This window comes from Dendropsophus ebraccatus, chromosome 4 (assembly GCF_027789765.1).
Source record: "Dendropsophus ebraccatus isolate aDenEbr1 chromosome 4, aDenEbr1.pat, whole genome shotgun sequence".
Taxonomy (NCBI): domain Eukaryota; kingdom Metazoa; phylum Chordata; class Amphibia; order Anura; family Hylidae; genus Dendropsophus; species Dendropsophus ebraccatus.
The window spans coordinates 66,574,529-66,594,113 of record NC_091457.1 but is presented as its reverse complement, the minus strand read 5'-3'; the positions used below and the strand labels follow the sequence as shown (position 1 = coordinate 66,594,113).

Sequence of the window (19,585 nt, the reverse complement as noted above, 5' to 3'; positions counted from 1 at the left end):
TCACACAATGGTGAAATTGAGTGGATGGCCGCCATATAACAGTAAATAACGGCCATTATTTCAATATAACAGCCGTTGTTTTAAAATAACAGCAATTATTTGCCATTAAATGGCGGCCATCCACTCAATTTCAACATTGTGTGAACAGATCCTTTCTGTGTTTTTAATCCACTCCTGGTTTTGGTTGCAATATGAGGACCACAATACTGACTGAAATATACGTAGTGTGAACCCAGCCTTAAAAATGTACCTGTGATTTTGAGCCACACATTATAAAATATAGGGGTATAGCATTTTTCAGAGGTTATCACAGAACACATGAAAATTTTCAGTGGTCTCAATAGCAACAGGAAGAAAACACATATTTATCAAAGTCAATTAATTAAATACAGATTTTTTTTTAAAATATATATTTTACAGATACAAGAGATCTTTAACATACCACATATTGTAGTTTTATCTGTCTATATAGTATAGTTTATTTTGTAAGTAAAAAACACCTTTGTGCCTCACCCATGAATGTTAGATAATAGTGTCCAATATACACCTAGAAGCCAGCAAATGTTTAACAGCAATGTTAGCAGCAGATACAGTTTATCACTACCTGTCCTAGCTGTGTGCCTCTCTAAGGGAAATTTAACCAGAGTACTCTATATGTACTGTAATCTTTGCCCTCGGGGATCTTCAAGGTATCCTAATACATAACTTAATATGTCTTCTGCATTGTATGTTATCTGCATTGCCAAGTGAAGTATACTTCTTCACAAATAACCTCACCACATGGTAACAGACATGCCTTCCCCTGCTGTTGCATACCGCCCCTAAGGGGTTCTTAGTACCTGGTGCTGAAAGATCTCCATTGATGGTGGTTTCTTCTTCATCTTCTGGTTCCACTTTCTTTAGGACTAGAGCAAAAAATGCTGCAAAACCAAGTACCTGCAACATATAAGAGATAAATAATATGACAATGTAAAAGTATATTCCTACTAACCTTCTCTGGTATGCAATATCTATTAAAGCAAAAACATCCTACCACACCTTTAAAGGTTGCGTAATGAAGAGACTCTCAAAAAATGAGATGGCCATTGAAATGAGCCACTTGATAGAACTGTCCTTGCCGTAATGTAAGCCATACAACATTGTAAAGAATCCAGATACTCCGCTAGTAGCCAGTACAAGAAACCATCCAATGAAGACAAACCACCAGGGCAGACCCTTGGTTGTATTTTTCTTTTTGTCCTCTGAGAGACTTACAATGGAGGAGCATCTACAAAGCATGAGAACAGAAGATGATTACATGATGATTACATGCTCTATTCCAGTTACAGGAGCATGATGCGCAACTTGTCTTACACTTATCAGCCATAACATTAAAATGAAGTAACATTAAAGTGAAGTGAATAACATTGAGTTTCTGGTGATGATGGTGCTTTAGCCTGTGTTAGACATAAAATATTAGGCTATGTTCACACAATGTACTTTTTATGAAAAGAACGGCCATTGTCTTCAATTAACACAATGCATTGTAGTCAATGCATACAACAACCTTAGTTCACACAATATAGTGAGCAACAGCCGTTGGTAGAGCTGTAGAAATATTGAATGTCAATTATTAATGGCTGTTGTTTTTAGTTGTTCACACACAGTATTCATTTTTTTTACCCATCCTAAAGGCAATGGAATTTTATTACAGGACACACCCTAATGGGACAGCAGTCAATATTGAGCAAAAATAGTGTTCCTATGGATGAAATTGCAATGTCAACCGTAGAAACATGCTAAACAACGGCCATGGTTGACAACCAAAACGATGGGATTCCCCACTTCTTTACAGGGTGTCCCTGGCAGCAAGGAGCAGGAGCACGGCGGCAAGTTTAAATAGCCGCCCACTCCTGCCTCTCACTGCGGGGACAGGCTGTAAAGAAGCCGGCTCCCATCGCTGTCCTCCTGTCTCTCCCCACCAGCCCCCGCCGGCCAAGAGAGCTTCAGATAAACTTACCCAGCCTGTACACCCCTATAGACTGCGGCGCGCCCGTGCTGTTGCGCCCGCAGCCCCGCTCACCAGCTTCTTGCTCCCGCTGCTCCCCGCCGCCTTTGCAGGGTAAAAGAGAGTCTGCAGAGGCAGCGGGGAGCAGCGGGAGCAAGAAGCTGGTTATTATGATGGGATTCCCCACTTCTTTACAGGGTGTCCCCTGCAGCTGATTGGAGCAGGAGCGCAGCGGCAAGTTTAAATAGCCGCCCGCTCCTGCCTCTCACTGTTGCGGGGGATGTGGAGTGTTTTTGCACTCTGTGGGCCGGGTGCTCTGCACCTGACCCACGGAGTGTAAAAAACAATTAATCACATTTACATTGTTCCCTATGGGAACTTACAGCTCGGTTCTCGAACTGCTCAGTTTTGGAACAGCCTTCCAGAACCAATTATGTTCGAAAACCGAGGTACCACTGTACTTGAAAGTGAAATGTCACTGCAACTATAAACATAAGGGTGGGTGAATCTGGATCTCACATTTCACTAGCAGATCCAGAAGCATAAAACTGGTTCTCCAATACTTCCTTCATGTGCTGGACTTGTGAAACAGCCTGTATGTAACTTTGAGGATTCTGAAACTGAAGAGGTCCTAGAAGCTCCAGCTTTCTCTCTATGTGCTGTAACTGCAGGTAAAGGTAACGGTTGTGATCTCCTCTAGGATGTCTCTCTACCATTCGTTTTTCTGGGGTTGGGCTCCTCATTTCATCTAGGGAAAAAATGCATATTTATTGATAGCTTACATATCCCAAACTTGCATCAAGCTCAGGGGCATAGGTATTAAAGGAGAAGTCCGGCGAAATTTTTTATTAAAGTATTATATCGCCCCACCAAAAGATACAAATCCCCAATATACAATTATTACTGGAAATGCTTATAAAGTGCTTTTTTTCCCTGCACTTACTGCATCAAGGCTTCACTTCCTGGATAACATGGTGATGTCACAACCCGACTCCCAGAGCTGTGTGGGCTGTGGCTGCTGCAGAGGATGATGGCAGAGGGACACTGGAGGGACACTGAGCATCCCTCTGCCATCATCCTCTCCAGCAGCCACAGCCCGCACAACTCTGGGAGTCGGGTCGTGACATCACCATGTTATGCAGGAAGTGACATCACCATGTTATCCAGGAAGTGAAGCCTTGATGCAGTAGTAAGTGCAGGAAAAAATGCACTTTATGTGCATTTCCCGTAATAAGTGTATATTGGTGATTTGTATAACTTTTGGGGGCAATACAACACTAATAAAAATTTTCACAGGACTTCTCCTTTAAAGTGCCCAAAAAGTCAAGATTTACAATGGATAGACACTTGATAGTAAACCAAAATAAAACAATACAAACAGCATCATGACTTCATTTAAAGTGGCCTTGATAACCTAACAAAGAATCGGGAGAGAACGCACCAGACACAGTTCTCCTGGCTTGTTCTGTGATTAGTCACAGTCTAAACCCACAGACCTCAATTGGATTAAAACTATTGATATGTTTCCCTTACTGCAAAAATGACAGTGACTCTTTAATCCCTTCACGTCAGCTATACGACTATGTGTGTTCCTACTGCAGATGACTTGTTCATATAGGAATGTATATGTATATTGGCAACATAGAGGGGTTTTAAAGCGACTCTGTACCCACAATCTGACCCCCCCCAAACCACTTGTACCTTCAGATAGCTGCCTTTAATACAAGATCTGTCCTGGGGTCCGTTCGGCAGGGGATGCAGTTATTATCAAAAAAACAACTTTTAATCCTGCAGCGCTGTGTCTAACGTCCGGGGCTTACATTTGTACATGCATTAGGCTGGCACACCCTCTCTGTCCTTCCTCCCCACCCTCCTCATCATTAGGAATGATCCAGGCAGATTGCTTCCTATTCCCCACCTGTGGCAGCCCGGCACATGGGCTGGATCGTTAATACACCTGTGCAAAGCTCAAACAGCAGTAAATGTTCCTGGATCATTCCTAATGATGAGAAGGGTGGGGAGAAAGGACGGAGAGGTGGTGCCAGCCTAAAGCATATACAAATGTAAGCCCCGGACGTTAGACACAGCGCTGCAGGATTAAAAGTTGTATTTAGGACAATAACTGCATCCCCTGCTGAACGGACCCCAGGACATATCTTGGATTAAAAGCAGCTATACGAAGGTATAGGTGGTTTGGGGGGGACAGATTGTGGGTACAGAGTCGCTTTAAGGTGTGCAGGCCTGCTTCACACAGCTGCCTGTTATCAACCCCATAAATGCTGCAATCTATAGCAGCGTTTATCTGTCACAGTGTTTAATGCTACGTTTACACGGAGCGATAATTCGCCCAATGGATCGTTTGACGCTTTTGAAGCAGCGACTTGGTTTTTATAACTATCAGCGTTTAGACAAATAGTTAGAAAAATCGTTAGAAAATTCTTAAGAAAAACCGTTATTGCGATCATTTTTAAGATCGCTTAAGCCCATCTTTGACATAGGGTGAATCTTTGAAAGACTGTTTACACGAAGGGATCTGCGAATTTTTAGCGTACGATGAACGACGATTTGAAAGATCAAAATGGACGATTTCTCGCTCGTCACTTGATCGTTTGCTGTGTTTACTCAGAACGATTATCGCTCAAATGTGATTGTTATTGCGAAAATTCAGACGATAATCTTTCCGTGTAAACGAAGCATTAGGAACTCAATTAAAAAATAGCTGGGCACCACCTATCTACAGTATAATCGAGTGCTAAACCAAATGTATAAAAAAAAAAAGTCAACAATATCCAATAAGAAACAGCATATGCACAAAGAGGTAGCACATCAGAAAATACTTTGGATGCAAGTATGATATGTATTGACATTTTAATTCTTTTTAATATTTGGTAGTTCATGAGGCTTGTCTCCCCTTTTTTACTGCTCCTGTTTAGGAATCTTGTATTAGAACTGTTAAACAATAAAGTATTTTCTGATGTGCATCTTTGTGCATATGCTGTTTCTTTTTGGATAAGGATATGTACTTGTCACTGACTGATGGGACACCTGGCAGGTGGAGGAAAAATACTTACCTCTGTCCTGTCAGACAAGCGATCTTCTCATACAGTCTGCCTCAGACAGACTCTATGGGAAGATCGCTGATAATACAGATCAATGCTATGATCAATCAATGTATGCAATCTAATGATTGCATACCAAGGGGGAATTAAAAAGTGTAAAAACAAAAAGTTTTTTAAGATATATATATATATATATATATATATATATATATATTTTTTTTTTTTTAACAAAAACCTCTGCAAATAAAAGTTTAAATAACACCCTTTTCCATTATACAAATAAAAATCTGAAAAGAAAATTAAACATATTATATATTGTAGCATGCAGAACTGTCCTATCTATTAAAAATAGATAAAAATAACAATAGTGTTCACGCAAAGTGAACAGTGTTAATGAAAAATAAAAGCATTGGAAAAATAAAAGCGTTACAGAAGGTGAGGAGGAACACTGCTTCAATGTGACCTGGACACCAATGCATTAATGACCTATGGTCATGAAGGGGTTAACTGAGCATAGATCAAATGGAATCATTACTTTCATGCTGCCAGAATCATAATATATTTGGGTAATCCTGGGCAACTTCTGCCTAATGGTGCGTTTACACAGGCAGATTTATCTGACAGATTTTTGAAGCCAAAGCCAGGAACAGACCATAAACAGGGAAGGGGTCATAAAGGAAAGACTAAGATTTCTCCTCTTTTCAAATCCATTCCTGGCTTTGGCTTCCAAAATCTGTCAGTAAATCTGCCTGTGTAAACGTGCCATTAGGCTCGTCCAATCTAACAAACAGAGCAGGCACCTGGCAATACCTCTGCTAGCAGTGTGTGTAGTAGATGTGTCTTGGCAACAGAAGAGTAAAATGGAAGTAAGAACATGTTCATTCTTTGAGTGAAGAACAGAGGCGCTCAAGAAATCCCATTGAAGCAATAGGACAGGCAGAATGACAAGCGGAATCCGCCGCATGGACTCCGCTCGTAACTTCTGCCTCTTTTACTCACTGTGCAAGGGCCCTTAGGCTAGGTTCAAACTGTGTTTTTCCATTGATTTAACATATATTAAAAGAAAAGAAAACAAATGGATGCAAAAACGATGTTAAAAATAGATTCTGCTGTATGCCATATGGCAGAATCCGTTGTCTATTGGATTACATTGTTTTAAAAAGTGGGTTGGAACAAATACATTTTTTTGATGGGGTTGACCATGAACACAGTGAAACAGATGGGAAAATGCAGGGAGAATCAAGCCCTACCCGCTGCCCTCAATTTATAGAGCTTTCCCTATACCCAAAGAGGGAGACATCTCTTACCCAAGGTTCATGTGGAGGTGAAGAAGCCAGCGAGGCCGCCCTAAGATTTCATGGTTCAGGTACCATGAAAGAGATGACAGGTTTCTTTTAAGGTGCCATCTACTGTTATTTGCATGTACTGGTATATACATATATATATTTATTGTGAACATGTGCAATATACTATCATGTAACTGATTTTCCTTGTCCCCTCATAACATTATGTGTATGGTACTGTTTTTTCGTCTCCATTTTTTAATCATAAATTAATAAAGAATTATTGTGTTATATTATTTACTGTCAAGCAATTCTTTTGGGGATCTCTTGGATAGATTCATTTTCTTTCTTTGTTGATTTGCATTTTTTTGCAAATAGGACAAATTATTTTGGGCGCTTTTTTGTTGTTATATAGTTTCTTTTATGGGAGGGATAATAGTGAGATATTCTGAAAACATATTCTGAGTGCTGCTAGTTAATAGATCTGATCATACATAAATAATAACTGACACCACTATTAAAAAGTGAACAACACTGTCCAAAAATATTTGCAAAATTGGCCAACTTTGCTAAGAATAAGTCAGTGAAGGATCTTGACACATTACCATGTAGGTCTACAGAGCCCAAGCTGAGGGTCAATGACCTTTCCTTCTTCTTACTATCATCATAAAACTCTTGTCCAATTCTGTTCTGCTTCAGGATGATGTCTTCTACAAGTGATAAAAGTTTATTGATATCTGCTGACTTTCCAGCATCTACACTTGGTAATGGAGCCTTTTGGGCTTTGAAGATGGAGTTGGCAATTCTTCTGATGTCCTGTGAAGCACAAAGTTGAATGCAAGTTTATCTGTGATATTTTTTTTATTAGTATGTACTATGTAACAGTGTTATAATTTGTGAATTGAGACGTATTATAAGGTAGAGAATACTTCCATGCATTGATCATCCACAATCCCACTCATTTCTTTATAGGGCACTGTTATTTATTTTATTTTTTTGGGTGGGGGAATGAAAGGTACACTTTAAGGGGCACATTTATCATTATGCACCCCTGGCATACACCGCAGAGGAGGTGCAGATTTCTGCCTTTTCTGTGGCATATGCCAGGCAAAAGCCCTGCTTGCCTGATGGGCAAGGTCTCCATAGAAACATAGAAGAGTGTCAGCAGAAAAAGACCACTTGGTCCATCTAGTCTGCCCTTATTTCTTTCTTATTATCTTAGGATAGAAATATATTGATCCCATGCATGTTTAAATTATTTTATTGTGGATTTACCCTTCTAGCCCTCTTTGGTTATCTTGGTTTACACCTGCAAACAGGCATAAACCATGCAGAAGTCTACACCTGCTCTGGAGATGTAGATTAAAATGCAATCCCTGTGACAGGCGCAGCTCCCACTGGTTTATTAAAAGTTGCATGTCTGGTAAATGGGAGAGAGACTTTATTTAAGACTGGCATACAATACACCAGTCTTGATAACCTTCTCTCTAAGTATTTTATCTAGAATTATTCTTTAAAGCGACTCTGTACCCACAGTCTGCCCCCCACAAACCACTTGTACCTCTGGATAGCTGCTTTTAATCCAAGATCTGTCCTAGGGTCCCCTTGGCAGGTAATGCAGTTATTGTACTAAAAACAACTTTTAAATAGGTCAAAGAAAAAGAAAAAGAAGGAGGTCTGCTACACCTGTTCCATAGAAATGGAAACCACCCTTATCGAGTGCACTACTGTCCCGGCGCTAACGGGATAAAAATAGAAATCAAATATGTAACAGTGTAGTAGGCTCTCAAGAAATGGGTGAAATAATATTATAAATGTAGCTGTAATGATTTCAACAAATATTTAATACTGCAATTCATAATCGGCAATAATCTAGAAGCATAGAAAAATAAAATACAATGAAATAAAGATACACGTATATATCTGATAAAACGTCCACATGGACAATAAAAATATCCAATAAATGGTGGAAATGTATATATATAAATATACTAAAAAGAGAGCCAAGTGGTGAGCACCGCGCCGGGCCCAGCGCGGTCACCCCACTTTAATAATGGCAGTCCCGAGTCACGGTTTTTAACCTAGGCTCGTATTGTTGTTGAGCCGGTGTACTTGTACTTTAGATAAATAATACTCCTTTTAGAATGAGATCATGCAAGGGAGAATTAAAAGACAAGTAAATGGTGGTGGGATATCCACCTCTCACCCTGCTGGTGATATCATCTGCAGTCAAATGCGGTATTGTGATGGCAATCCGTGAACCAGTCTCTGCAGTCAGCTTGGGAGCCGTGTGATCGCGGTCTAGTGCAACTATGCGTTGACTTGAGTTGTTTGTGGCGTCCGCGTGGATGGAAGCGCGCGCTCCTTCCGGCTGATGTTGTGTAGGGTGCCAGGAGAATGTGGCTCCGGTTCGGGATCTGCGTTTGTAAACTTAGGTATAGTTTCTAGAAGGCTCTGTTATCCTGAATTCCCAGGACGCGTTTCAGGAGATCTACTCGCTCCTTTCCTCAGCAAAAGGAATCTGGATAACTCTAATGTCCCTTGTATCCTGTCAGCTTTTATATCCGTTCTGGACTAATCCACAAAACCTGTGATGGATCCTTCCAGGTAATTCTCCACACCTGTAGATCATTTGCTGCTACATAGTTGTCACAATCTCATATGGAGTTACATGGATCGGCAACTTAGCAACATATATTAATCTACATCATTACATTTCTTTTCTTATTTTTGCATTGCTCCCACCGTACAGTTTAAGTGGAAAATGAATTAAGTTTAGATATAATGATAAAAATAATACACAATAATGAAAAGTAGTAAAAAGAATAAGAAATGTAAGACTGCATAGAGGAATATGTGTCTGCAACATATAAGGACAAAATAAAATGCAATACAATAAATATGTAAAATTATAATTGAATTCCCTCTGTATTGCCATCTGATCTTACTTAGTACATCTGAACATATGAGTGTTCCACGTATTTCACACTAGGTGTGGCTTCTTTCCTGTGTGAATTCTTTGTGATCTGATCTTACTTAGTATATCTGAACATATAGGTGTTCTGAACATATAGATGTTCTATGTATTTCACACTGGGTGTGGCTTCTACCCTGTGTGAGTTCTTTGTAATCTGATCTTACTTAGTGTATCTGAACATATAGGTGTTCTACGAATTCCATACTGGATGTGGCTTCTTCTCTGTGTGGGTTCTTTGTGGGAGGTTTGCCGATGTGGCTTCTTTCTTGTGTTGGTTATATTACAGGTGAGATAAGATGTTGGTGTTTCAGGCGATATGGTCTAAGTACTATGTTCACTAGGGCACCAAGGTCTGGCCAGAAGTGTTGTTTGGTAGTATCATAGATTTACATATACATGAAGGTATGCCCATGTCCAAAAGACAAATGTATATATACACCAACAGATATGGAGAAATAAACTGGGAAAGAATAAATGGATCAGGTAACAGATGAATGGAATAGAATAAAATGGATACAAAATATATGAATAAAAATATAAAAATATATATAAAAGATGTATATATAGAATGTAAAGAAAAAGAAAAAATAGAAGGATGCCGGGAGTCACCAAGGGGCGGTTCAGGCACTGATGAAACAGTCTGGCACTGTACCGTCCATCGGTCACACACCCCCATCCCTAACCTCGTGGATTTTTTAAACCTACGAGGTTAGGGATGGGGGGGTGTGACCGATGGACGGTACAGTGCCAGACTGTTTCATCAGTGCCTGGACCGCCCCTTGGTGACTCCCGGCATCCTTCTATTTTTTCTTTTTCTTTACATTCTATATATACATCTTTTATATATATTTTTATATTTTTATTCATATATTTTGTATCCATTTTATTCTATTCCATTCATCTGTTACCTGATCCATTTATTCTTTCCCAGTTTATTTCTCCATATCTGTTGGTGTATATATACATTTGTCTTTTGGACATGGGCATACCTTCATGTATATGTAAATCTATGATACTACCAAACAACACTTCTGGCCAGACCTTGGTGCCCTAGTGAACATAGTACTTAGACCATATCGCCTGAAACACCAACATCTTATCTCACCTGTAATATAACCAACACAAGAAAGAAGCCACATCGGCAAACCTCCCACAAAGAACCCACACAGAGAAGAAGCCACATCCAGTATGGAATTCGTAGAACACCTATATGTTCAGATACACTAAGTAAGATCAGATTACAAAGAACTCACACAGGGTAGAAGCCACACCCAGTGTGAAATACATAGAACATCTATATGTTCAGAACACCTATATGTTCAGATATACTAAGTAAGATCAGATCACAAAGAATTCACACAGGAAAGAAGCCACACCTAGTGTGAAATACGTGGAACACTCATATGTTCAGATGTACTAAGTAAGATCAGATGGCAATACAGAGGGAATTCAATTATAATTTTACATATTTATTGTATTGCATTTTATTTTGTCCTTATATGTTGCAGACACATATTCCTCTATGCAGTCTTACATTTCTTATTCTTTTTACTACTTTTCATTATTGTGTATTATTTTTATTATTATATCTAAACTTAATTCATTTTCCACTTAAACTGTACGGTGGGAGCAATGCAAAAATAAGAAAAGAAATGTAATGATGTAGATTAATATATGTTGCTAAGTTGCCGATCCATGTAACTCCATATGAGATTGTGACAACTATGTAGCAGCAAATGATCTACAGGTGTGGAGAATTACCTGGAAGGATCCATCACAGGTTTTGTGGATTAGTCCAGAACGGATATAAAAGCTGACAGGATACAAGGGACATTAGAGTTATCCAGATTCCTTTTGCTGAGGAAAGGAGCGAGTAGATCTCCTGAAACGCGTCCTGGGAATTCAGGATAACAGAGCCTTCTAGAAACTATACCTAAGTTTACAAACGCAGATCCCGAACCGGAGCCACATTCTCCTGGCACCCTACACAACATCAGCCGGAAGGAGCGCGCGCTTCCATCCACGCGGACGCCACAAACAACTCAAGTCAACGCATAGTTGCACTAGACCGCGATCACACGGCTCCCAAGCTGACTGCAGAGACTGGTTCACGGATTGCCATCACAATACCGCATTTGACTGCAGATGATATCACCAGCAGGGTGAGAGGTGGATATCCCACCACCATTTACTTGTCTTTTAATTCTCCCTTGCATGATCTCATTCTAAAAGGAGTATTATTTATCTAAAGTACAAGTACACCGGCTCAACAACAATACGAGCCTAGGTTAAAAACCGTGACTCGGGACTGCCATTATTAAAGTGGGGTGACCGCGCTGGGCCCGGCGCGGTGCTCACCACTTGGCTCTCTTTTTAGTATATTTATATATATACATTTCCACCATTTATTGGATATTTTTATTGTCCATGTGGACGTTTTATCAGATTTATACGTGTATCTTTATTTCATTGTATTTTATTTTTCTATGCTTCTAGATTATTGCCGTTTATGAATTGCAGTATTAAATATTTGTTGAAATCATTACAGCTACATTTATAATATTATTTCACCCATTTCTTGAGAGCCTACTACACTGTTACATATTTGAACTTTTAAATAGGGATGGTCCGAACCTGCCGAGGTTCAGGTTCATACGAACCTGAACTCTCGGCAATGATTCCCGCTGTCTTCCACCTTTGTGGAGAGCGTGGATACAGCCGGAGGACCGCCTGGAAAACTGGGATACAGCCTATGGCTATGGCTGTATCCCAGTTTTCCAGGCGGTCCTCCTGCTGTATCCACCCGCTGCACAGAGAGGGCAGACAGCGTGAATCTTTGCCGAGAGTTCAGGTTCGTACGAACCCGAACCTCGGCAGGTTCAGACCATCCCTACTTTTAAACTTGCAGCCCTGTGTCAAATTGGTGTGGCCTAGGGTATCTGAGGATTAGACTTGCTCCGCCCCTCCATCCCTCCTCCCCGCCCTCTTCACCATTAGAAAGGCCCCACGCAGGATTTTTCCTATTCATCACCTGTCTGAACACTGCGTAGATCGTTAAGGCACCCGTGTGTTGTTCGGACAAGTGATGAATAGAAAAAATCCTGTCCAGGGGAATTCCTAATGATGAAGAGAGTGGGGAGGAGGGACGGAGAGGCGGTGCAAGCCTAGGGCACAGACACTATAGGCAACGCCAATTTAAAACAACAATGACGGCATCACCTACCAAACAGACCCCAGGATAGATCTTAGAATTAAAGAGGCTATAAGAAGGTACAAGCAGTTAGGAGGGGGCAGATTGTTGGTACAGAGTCGCTTTAAATACCATGGCAAAATATGTGAAACCCTAAAGGAAACGAAAGACAGACAGGTTATACAAACTCCATGCACATGTTGTCCATGATTGGATTGGTATTTAAGACCACAGCACTGCAGGACAACCCTAATATGGGGTTACCAATGAAATGCTGCATAGGTAAGTCAGCAGAATTATATTTTTTAACAATCATTTCAATCTTTTAGGACCTTTGATCACTCTGTATCTTGAATTGCCAAGTAGTGGAAGGTTCTATAGCACTGCGAAGCAAAAGCTGTAATATTCATAATGGATCCCATCATAAGAATTACTGTACCTTCCAAACAGCATCTGGGGTAACAACTGAGCTTGACACAATAGGTGAAGCAGATTTCTTTTCAGTATGGGATGTACAATCTTTTCCCGCTTTTTCTGAAGACTCTTTAGTTGGTTTAGGTCGGACATTTCTGAAGATCTGAACTATTAGGAGGTTGATGGGGAACATCAATAAGGAGCTCTCAAATCCAATCATCACCTCCTGCCATGTGAATTCAATTTTACCTGGTATCACAGACAACAACAATTCAAGTGAGTGAGGATGAATGTGGATAATGGCATATCACATCTAACTCCAAAAAGATCTATTGGTTCACTAGTAATAAACAATATACAGTCTTTACCTAAGTCCATCTTCTGTTCCGCAGGGTCAGTAGGTACCCCCCAAAACATAATACTGGTCAACATGGTGCACAGGAGCAGGGAGAAGCAGCAGGATACTCTCTGTACCCGAGTGAAAGGGCTCCGGGGTGAACGACTGAATACTGAGTACCAGATATGCCCATCTCTGAAACCTTTGGATGTCTTCATAAAAAATAGATTGCTGAAAGCAAAAGGTGTGGAAGTTGTAGTAGACTGAATGTATTTGTAATGTCAGGTAATCGGTGTAGCAAAAGCTATAGCCCAAAAGAAAGGCTATTTTATTTTGGCTATTATATTTTGGGCCATTTATGGCTCAAGATGCATTCAAAAATGTGGAAAACAAACAGCCCTGACAATTTTATTGCAATAAAAATATATAATGTATATTTGAACAAAGAGCTTTTTTTTTCTTACTATACTGTTCAACAGTTTAATAGATTAAAAAGAATGGACCAAAATACTTTGTGGCAATATGTCCTCACCTGAACTGCTTCATATCCTCTTCTGTGGCAACACTAAACTCCTTATCCAACACACAATCTCCAACCTCGATGGAGAGCCAGGAGTTACAAAGGAAGTACCACCTCTGATCTATTTCCACATCATGTACCAATACTCTGTTTATATACCTGTAACAACAATAAATGATGCAGGAAATCAGCAATATACTGAAAAGAAAGCTGACAAGTACTAATATAATGTTCATATATATTTTTCTAATATATCACTATTTATGTTTACAAGACCCCCTTCCCTCTGCTTATCCCACTTTATCCCTACAGTTTGGTGGTTGGGTTAGGGTTCATGGTGGATTGGATCTTTATAGGAAACTCAGATTAGACTGTTGCCTTTAAAATTAGAATTATACAATTAGGTTCAGTCATTGTATAGGTCAACAACAGTCAGCTGATTTAAATATACTCCTCCATTTATATGTACAATTGGCCAAACATTTATGGGTTTTAAATAGAGAGAGAGGAATAAGCTGCTACCAGACAACTCAGATTCCTATATCAAACTGATCCTTCTTTCACATGACATCTGCCATCGGAGGTTTGGACACCATACATATTAGTTAGCAGGTGTCACCATCTTTCATTTAATGTGCATAGACATCTTTATGCAAAGTTCATTCTTACCATGAAGGCTTATCCCCTGAGTTGTCATGCCAGAGTCTTATACGCTGTACTTCTCCGAGAGGTAATAAAGTAGTTAACAAGAAAACATCACACCCTCCCCGCTCAAAAATAATGCCATCTGGGTCATACAAGTGATGCGGTTCACTCTCTCCATCAGAGCCATAGAGAGTTATGGTTACCTGCAGGACAGAGCTTCCATTAATTTAAAGGAATAAAGAGTTTCTTTAAGGAAGAAAATAACAATACATGATAGCAACTTTCATTGGAAACAATTTTTGATCGTGTACCTTAGATGTGGTTGCAGCTCCTCTTCGATGACCAGTGAAAACAGTCACAAGGTACCGATACTGGGCAAATGGGTCATTATCTTCAAGTGCTATGATCTTCACCTGATTCAAAATAATGTGGATTATGTCTAAGTTATTTGTATCTACAGGCAAATGTTGAGTTTCTTATATAAGGTTCTGTAGAACATACTAGCTTTATGTTGGTACTTAAGACTACCAACCTTGGCGTTATCCTGGATATCTTTTCTCCTGGCCCAAATCAACACCATCACATAGACTAAAGCAATGCATCCGACTGTAGTGACCACCACTGGGTTGTCCACAAATGTAGCAAAAAGTTCAATTGTTCTGCTCACATCTACAGCATTCGGCATGACGATAAAAGAGCTTCCAAAGAAGGTTAGATGGGTGCAAAGACACTGAATGCTACGAGCGGTTGTCTTTGGTCCCACCTGGAAATAAAGAAACAAGCAGATGTGTGTGACTTGTTTCTAGTTTTACACTTATACAGATATTGTATTTAAGTAATATATTTTTTTCATCACTTCTACTCACATGACAGCCAGTGTTATTCCATTCCTGACTGGCCTCATCCCAAAACACACACTGGGAAGTAAAGCTGGTAACTGACAGAGATATAGAATTCATGTCGAAAACATCTTCTTCCATCTCTGGTATTAATGTCAAGTAGTAGCTACCATCTCCATAAAGCTCTGTAGGGTTTATCACCCAGGAATACACTTTATCTTGAAAAAAATTTTATAGTGGTAAATAGCTGTATATGAAAAATTTCCAGTAATACTTATATTAGTCAGAAAATCAGATCTTGTTTCCCATAACAATATATAGTACCTTTAAAGAGGGAATTTGTTGTTCAGTCTGCAATTTTTATTCTGTTTCCACTTATTTTTGCAGGCATTTTATGCATGAAATTTAACTATTATGCAGAAAACCTTTGTGAATTTCTTGCGCTTTTTTGCACAAAAAAACTAAAACATGAGTACATTTTGGTGACTGGTCAATATACAATTTAAAATGAATGTACCACCAGGTACATCGCTTTAAGAGTTTTACATCAATCGACTGGCACGGGGATGCTGGTCGCGCGGCCCTTTTTTTTGAACCACTGCATGGTTCCTGCACATGGCTCCTGTCTATTACCGAGCACCAGTTGGGCCTGAAGCACTGGAGGTGGGCTCGCCCGCCGCCAGTGTGACGTAGCCCTTCCTTCTGTGACATAGATTCTAATGGAGCCGCCTCACAGAGGGGAGGGTTTTCGTCGCACTGGGGGCAGGTGGGCCTGCCTCCAGTGCTTCAGGCCAGGCTGGTACCCAGGAACTGGGTCACGGTTCAAAAAAAGGACCGCGCCACCGGCATCCCCCTTCCAGCACCAGTCGTTTGATGTAAAACATTTTAAAGCGATGTACCTGATGGTAAATTTGCATTAAAATGTTGGCACAAATTGTGAATTTGTCTAAAAAAGCTGCACAGGCCAAAATTTAGCTGTAAAGTTTTCACAACTCCTTCACCTAGGTAACTTGTCTGGCGCTTCATGCAACCTATCCTGCCTGGCTTGATTGACAGCTGTCTCCCATCAAAACAAGTATTTTTATCCTCTGAGGAACACAAACCTGACAGAACATATGAGCATGGCCTAAAATACAATATTTCGTATTTTAATGTACTCTATGTTCTGAAGGCTTTTACAGATAACTAGTCACCAATGATAGATTAAAATTCAGCAGTACAAGGATGCCAAAAGATATCTACATAGCACTAGAGATAGACTGTTACAAATGCTTACATATTTTTCATACATTTGGTTAGTTTTTTAGTCTGTGTTTTACCCAAAACCTGAAGTGGGTCTAAAACACAAAGGGGGAGATTTATCAACTGGGGTAAAGTAGAATTGTCTTAGTTGCCCCTAGCAACCAATCAGATTCCACTTCTCATTTTTCATTTTTCATCTGTGAGGAATAAAAAGTGGAATCTGATTGGTTGCTAGGGGCAACTAAGTAAATTCTACTTTACACCAGTTTAATAAATCTCCCCCAAAATCTTTCCATTTTAGATTTGCTCTGTGACAGTTCCACTCCTAGTTTTGGCCTCTACATAAGTCCGGTCACATCTAAGCTGTTGTGCATTCTCATTGAAATCTACGCCAGCTCAGAGCTGGTATAGATTTTGGCTACAATTTATGCCTGTGTTGCAGACATGAATGCGGCATTATGCCTTGAAAAAAGTAGATATAAATTTTGTAGGCTACAATGGCAGCAAGTACACAATGGCTAATCTGTTGCATACAGCATGTGTATTGTATTAAATCTTACCTCCAGGATACTGTCTGTTTGGTAGATGAGTACTGATATCATAGTTTGTTTCATTGGGGTGATATTCATACCCCAGGTACAGTACCAGAGGTATGTCCTCACTGAGTTCCAAATGGATGACAAGAGGATGGTGGGGTGATGTTATGTTTACCAGGATGGCTGATAAATTGGCCAGGAACAAAGTGCTTTGCGCTTCATCAGCAGCGGAGTCTCTGGGTAACATTATCTGCAGGAAAGTAAATTATTGTAATTCTAATGTGTAATAAAGTATTTAAATTCAAATTTTAAAAAGTCTCAGGGATGGGGGATGTCAACAGCATCTATTGCCTATAGGTAATTAACATAAAAGAGAGCATATTTTACCTCTATGTATTCAGTGAGATCCTTTACAGGGATAACAGAGCCATTCATGCTGGTCAGGCTCAGCCCCCCCACAGATCCGGTAATGTCAAGTGTGTTACTAGAGGTGAATGGATTCACTGAGAAGCTCACCATCTGGAATAGGAAGGTCGTCTTATTAAACATTAATAAAGATAGCAATGCACTCTAATGCTAGGAGATCTACAATTTGTAACTTGAGCAACCTACTTTTTTTTTACATGTCACCTACAAATGCACCACGACAAATGTTGAGATCTGTATGAAATCTACAGTGGAGTTAGATCTAGTAATTTATCTTATCTTATGTGAATGTTTAGATTTCTAACGTTTTGCATACTAGGGTTAAACAGACAATTTTTGCTTTACCCTAACATTCTACTAGATGGCGACATACTATTATATAATTTAGAAAACTAAGAAATGCTGATGCTCCTACAAGAGATCACAAGCTCTCTTCACATATCAGAAGTGCCCCCTTTCTACACTATACAAGCACATTTAGTTTATTTTGCCATGTTATACTTGCCCGAAGATCCAGAGCTTCTTCATCCCTCATCAACAGATTCAGAGAGGATAGTGATGGAAGGGTAAATGCTGTTGTGCTTACATCTGGAATATTAACAGATGTTCTCTCTATCTGGTCAGATTGCAGCCTGTCAGAGTACAAACACAAATAACATGCAGCTGTTAACATTGTTCATAGTATGGGGCAGATGATAAAAAAAGCTTTGTATAATAAAAGTAGACTAGACAGGCAATACCTGTGCCGCACAGTATGACAAAATTTATAAAGATGCTCACTCTTGTAGATACTTTTTTTGATTGCCATACTTAACACCTATATACTTCACACCTATATTTAGAAATAATGGAATAGCAAACACTATTAACATTTCTAAAATCCTCTTAGCCATGCTCCCTTTTCAGTGTCTAAAAAACAAGAAATTTGGCATGTGTCATGTACACCACTTTTTCACACCGTTTTACTTAGTGTGAATGGACCCTAAGGGGGACATGTATTAAGGTGCGTATCGGCGGAAAGTGCCGATTTGCGCCTCTACATAAATCCCCGTAGCGCTGGAGATGCGGGGACATTTGTAAGTCCGGCGTAAAAAACGTTGGACTAAATAAATGTCCCCCTAAGTGTTCAGTTCTTTCTTTATGATTTAAAACTAAAAATTTCCCCCAAATAATCATAATATTTTCAATATGTGATTACGCTTAAAATAGATAAATAGACAGACATGACCTAGAAAAATGATATGCCCCTAATATGTCTTTTTCAGCTTACATTTGGAGGGGATGCATTAGGATCCTAAAGCCTTAGTGCATGGTCAACTGCACTTTTCAGTACAACAGTTTGTGTACATATACAGTAGTTGTATACATATTGCTATATAATGCATGACTTCATTAAAGTGATACTGTCACCTCGCTTGCTCTCGCTTCATTTAATCGGATAATGGCAGGGAGAGGGCCCAACTGCTGTGAAGCCCCACCTAGTTGACAATGTCCACCGAGGAAATGAAGTGATTTAAGAGCAGAAAGATGACAGACACATTTTATACAGGTAGATATAGAATGTGCAGCATCTAAGCTTATGGAGTAAGGGGGTTAGTAGCATCATAACATTCCCTAATATCGTCTCTTTCTCTGCTATCCCTTCTCCATCCTCTCTATAACCTTTTCGGTGCCATCTACATCTACATTGTACTTGCTACCTGAACTCAGAAAATGGCGTGTGACTGGCTCGCCCAATCATTTATAGGCACTTTGAGACTTTATGTACAATGACTGGAACATCGGCAAATGTGCACTTGTTGCCTCTCGTGTCCTCCTAGTCTGTATGCTTTTGCGAGCAGGTCTCTAATTCTGTATCATTTTTATTTTCATTTATTTATTGTATAATTCAATATAAATATATTCTGTATTGTACTTATATATATATTTTTTTAAAAAAGCACTATGGAATTTGTTGGCGTTGTACAAATAAATATTATTTTTACCCATTAAAAATAAAATCAAAAAACATTTTAATTTGGTATCGACCAATTGTCAGAGATTTCCAGTCATGGAAACAAAAATGTTAGTGCCACTGATCTCTAGCATTAAAAATAAGTGTTAGGAGTGCTGAAATAATTCATAATTTTA

At 39.6% G+C, this 19,585-nt stretch overlaps 1 protein-coding gene across 1 annotated transcript in view; it reads right to left on the bottom strand.

Annotated features, from left to right (window-relative positions):
• LOC138788269 (polycystin-1-like protein 2) overlaps nt 1-19,585 on the bottom strand; it is a 64,415-nt gene that overhangs the window by 18,606 nt on the left and 26,224 nt on the right. Inside the window, exons 14-27 of the mRNA XM_069965990.1 lie at nt 17,961-18,087; nt 17,417-17,548; nt 17,054-17,279; nt 15,279-15,469; nt 14,945-15,175; nt 14,724-14,825; nt 14,437-14,615; nt 13,780-13,926; nt 13,279-13,478; nt 12,936-13,159; nt 6,935-7,145; nt 2,507-2,735; nt 1,039-1,267; nt 840-936 (exon numbers count right to left, since the gene is read on the bottom strand). Coding sequence (XP_069822091.1) covers nt 840-936; nt 1,039-1,267; nt 2,507-2,735; nt 6,935-7,145; nt 12,936-13,159; nt 13,279-13,478; nt 13,780-13,926; nt 14,437-14,615; nt 14,724-14,825; nt 14,945-15,175; nt 15,279-15,469; nt 17,054-17,279; nt 17,417-17,548; nt 17,961-18,087 — 2,525 coding nt within the window. The remainder of the gene's footprint in view (nt 1-839; nt 937-1,038; nt 1,268-2,506; nt 2,736-6,934; nt 7,146-12,935; nt 13,160-13,278; nt 13,479-13,779; nt 13,927-14,436; nt 14,616-14,723; nt 14,826-14,944; nt 15,176-15,278; nt 15,470-17,053; nt 17,280-17,416; nt 17,549-17,960; nt 18,088-19,585) is intronic.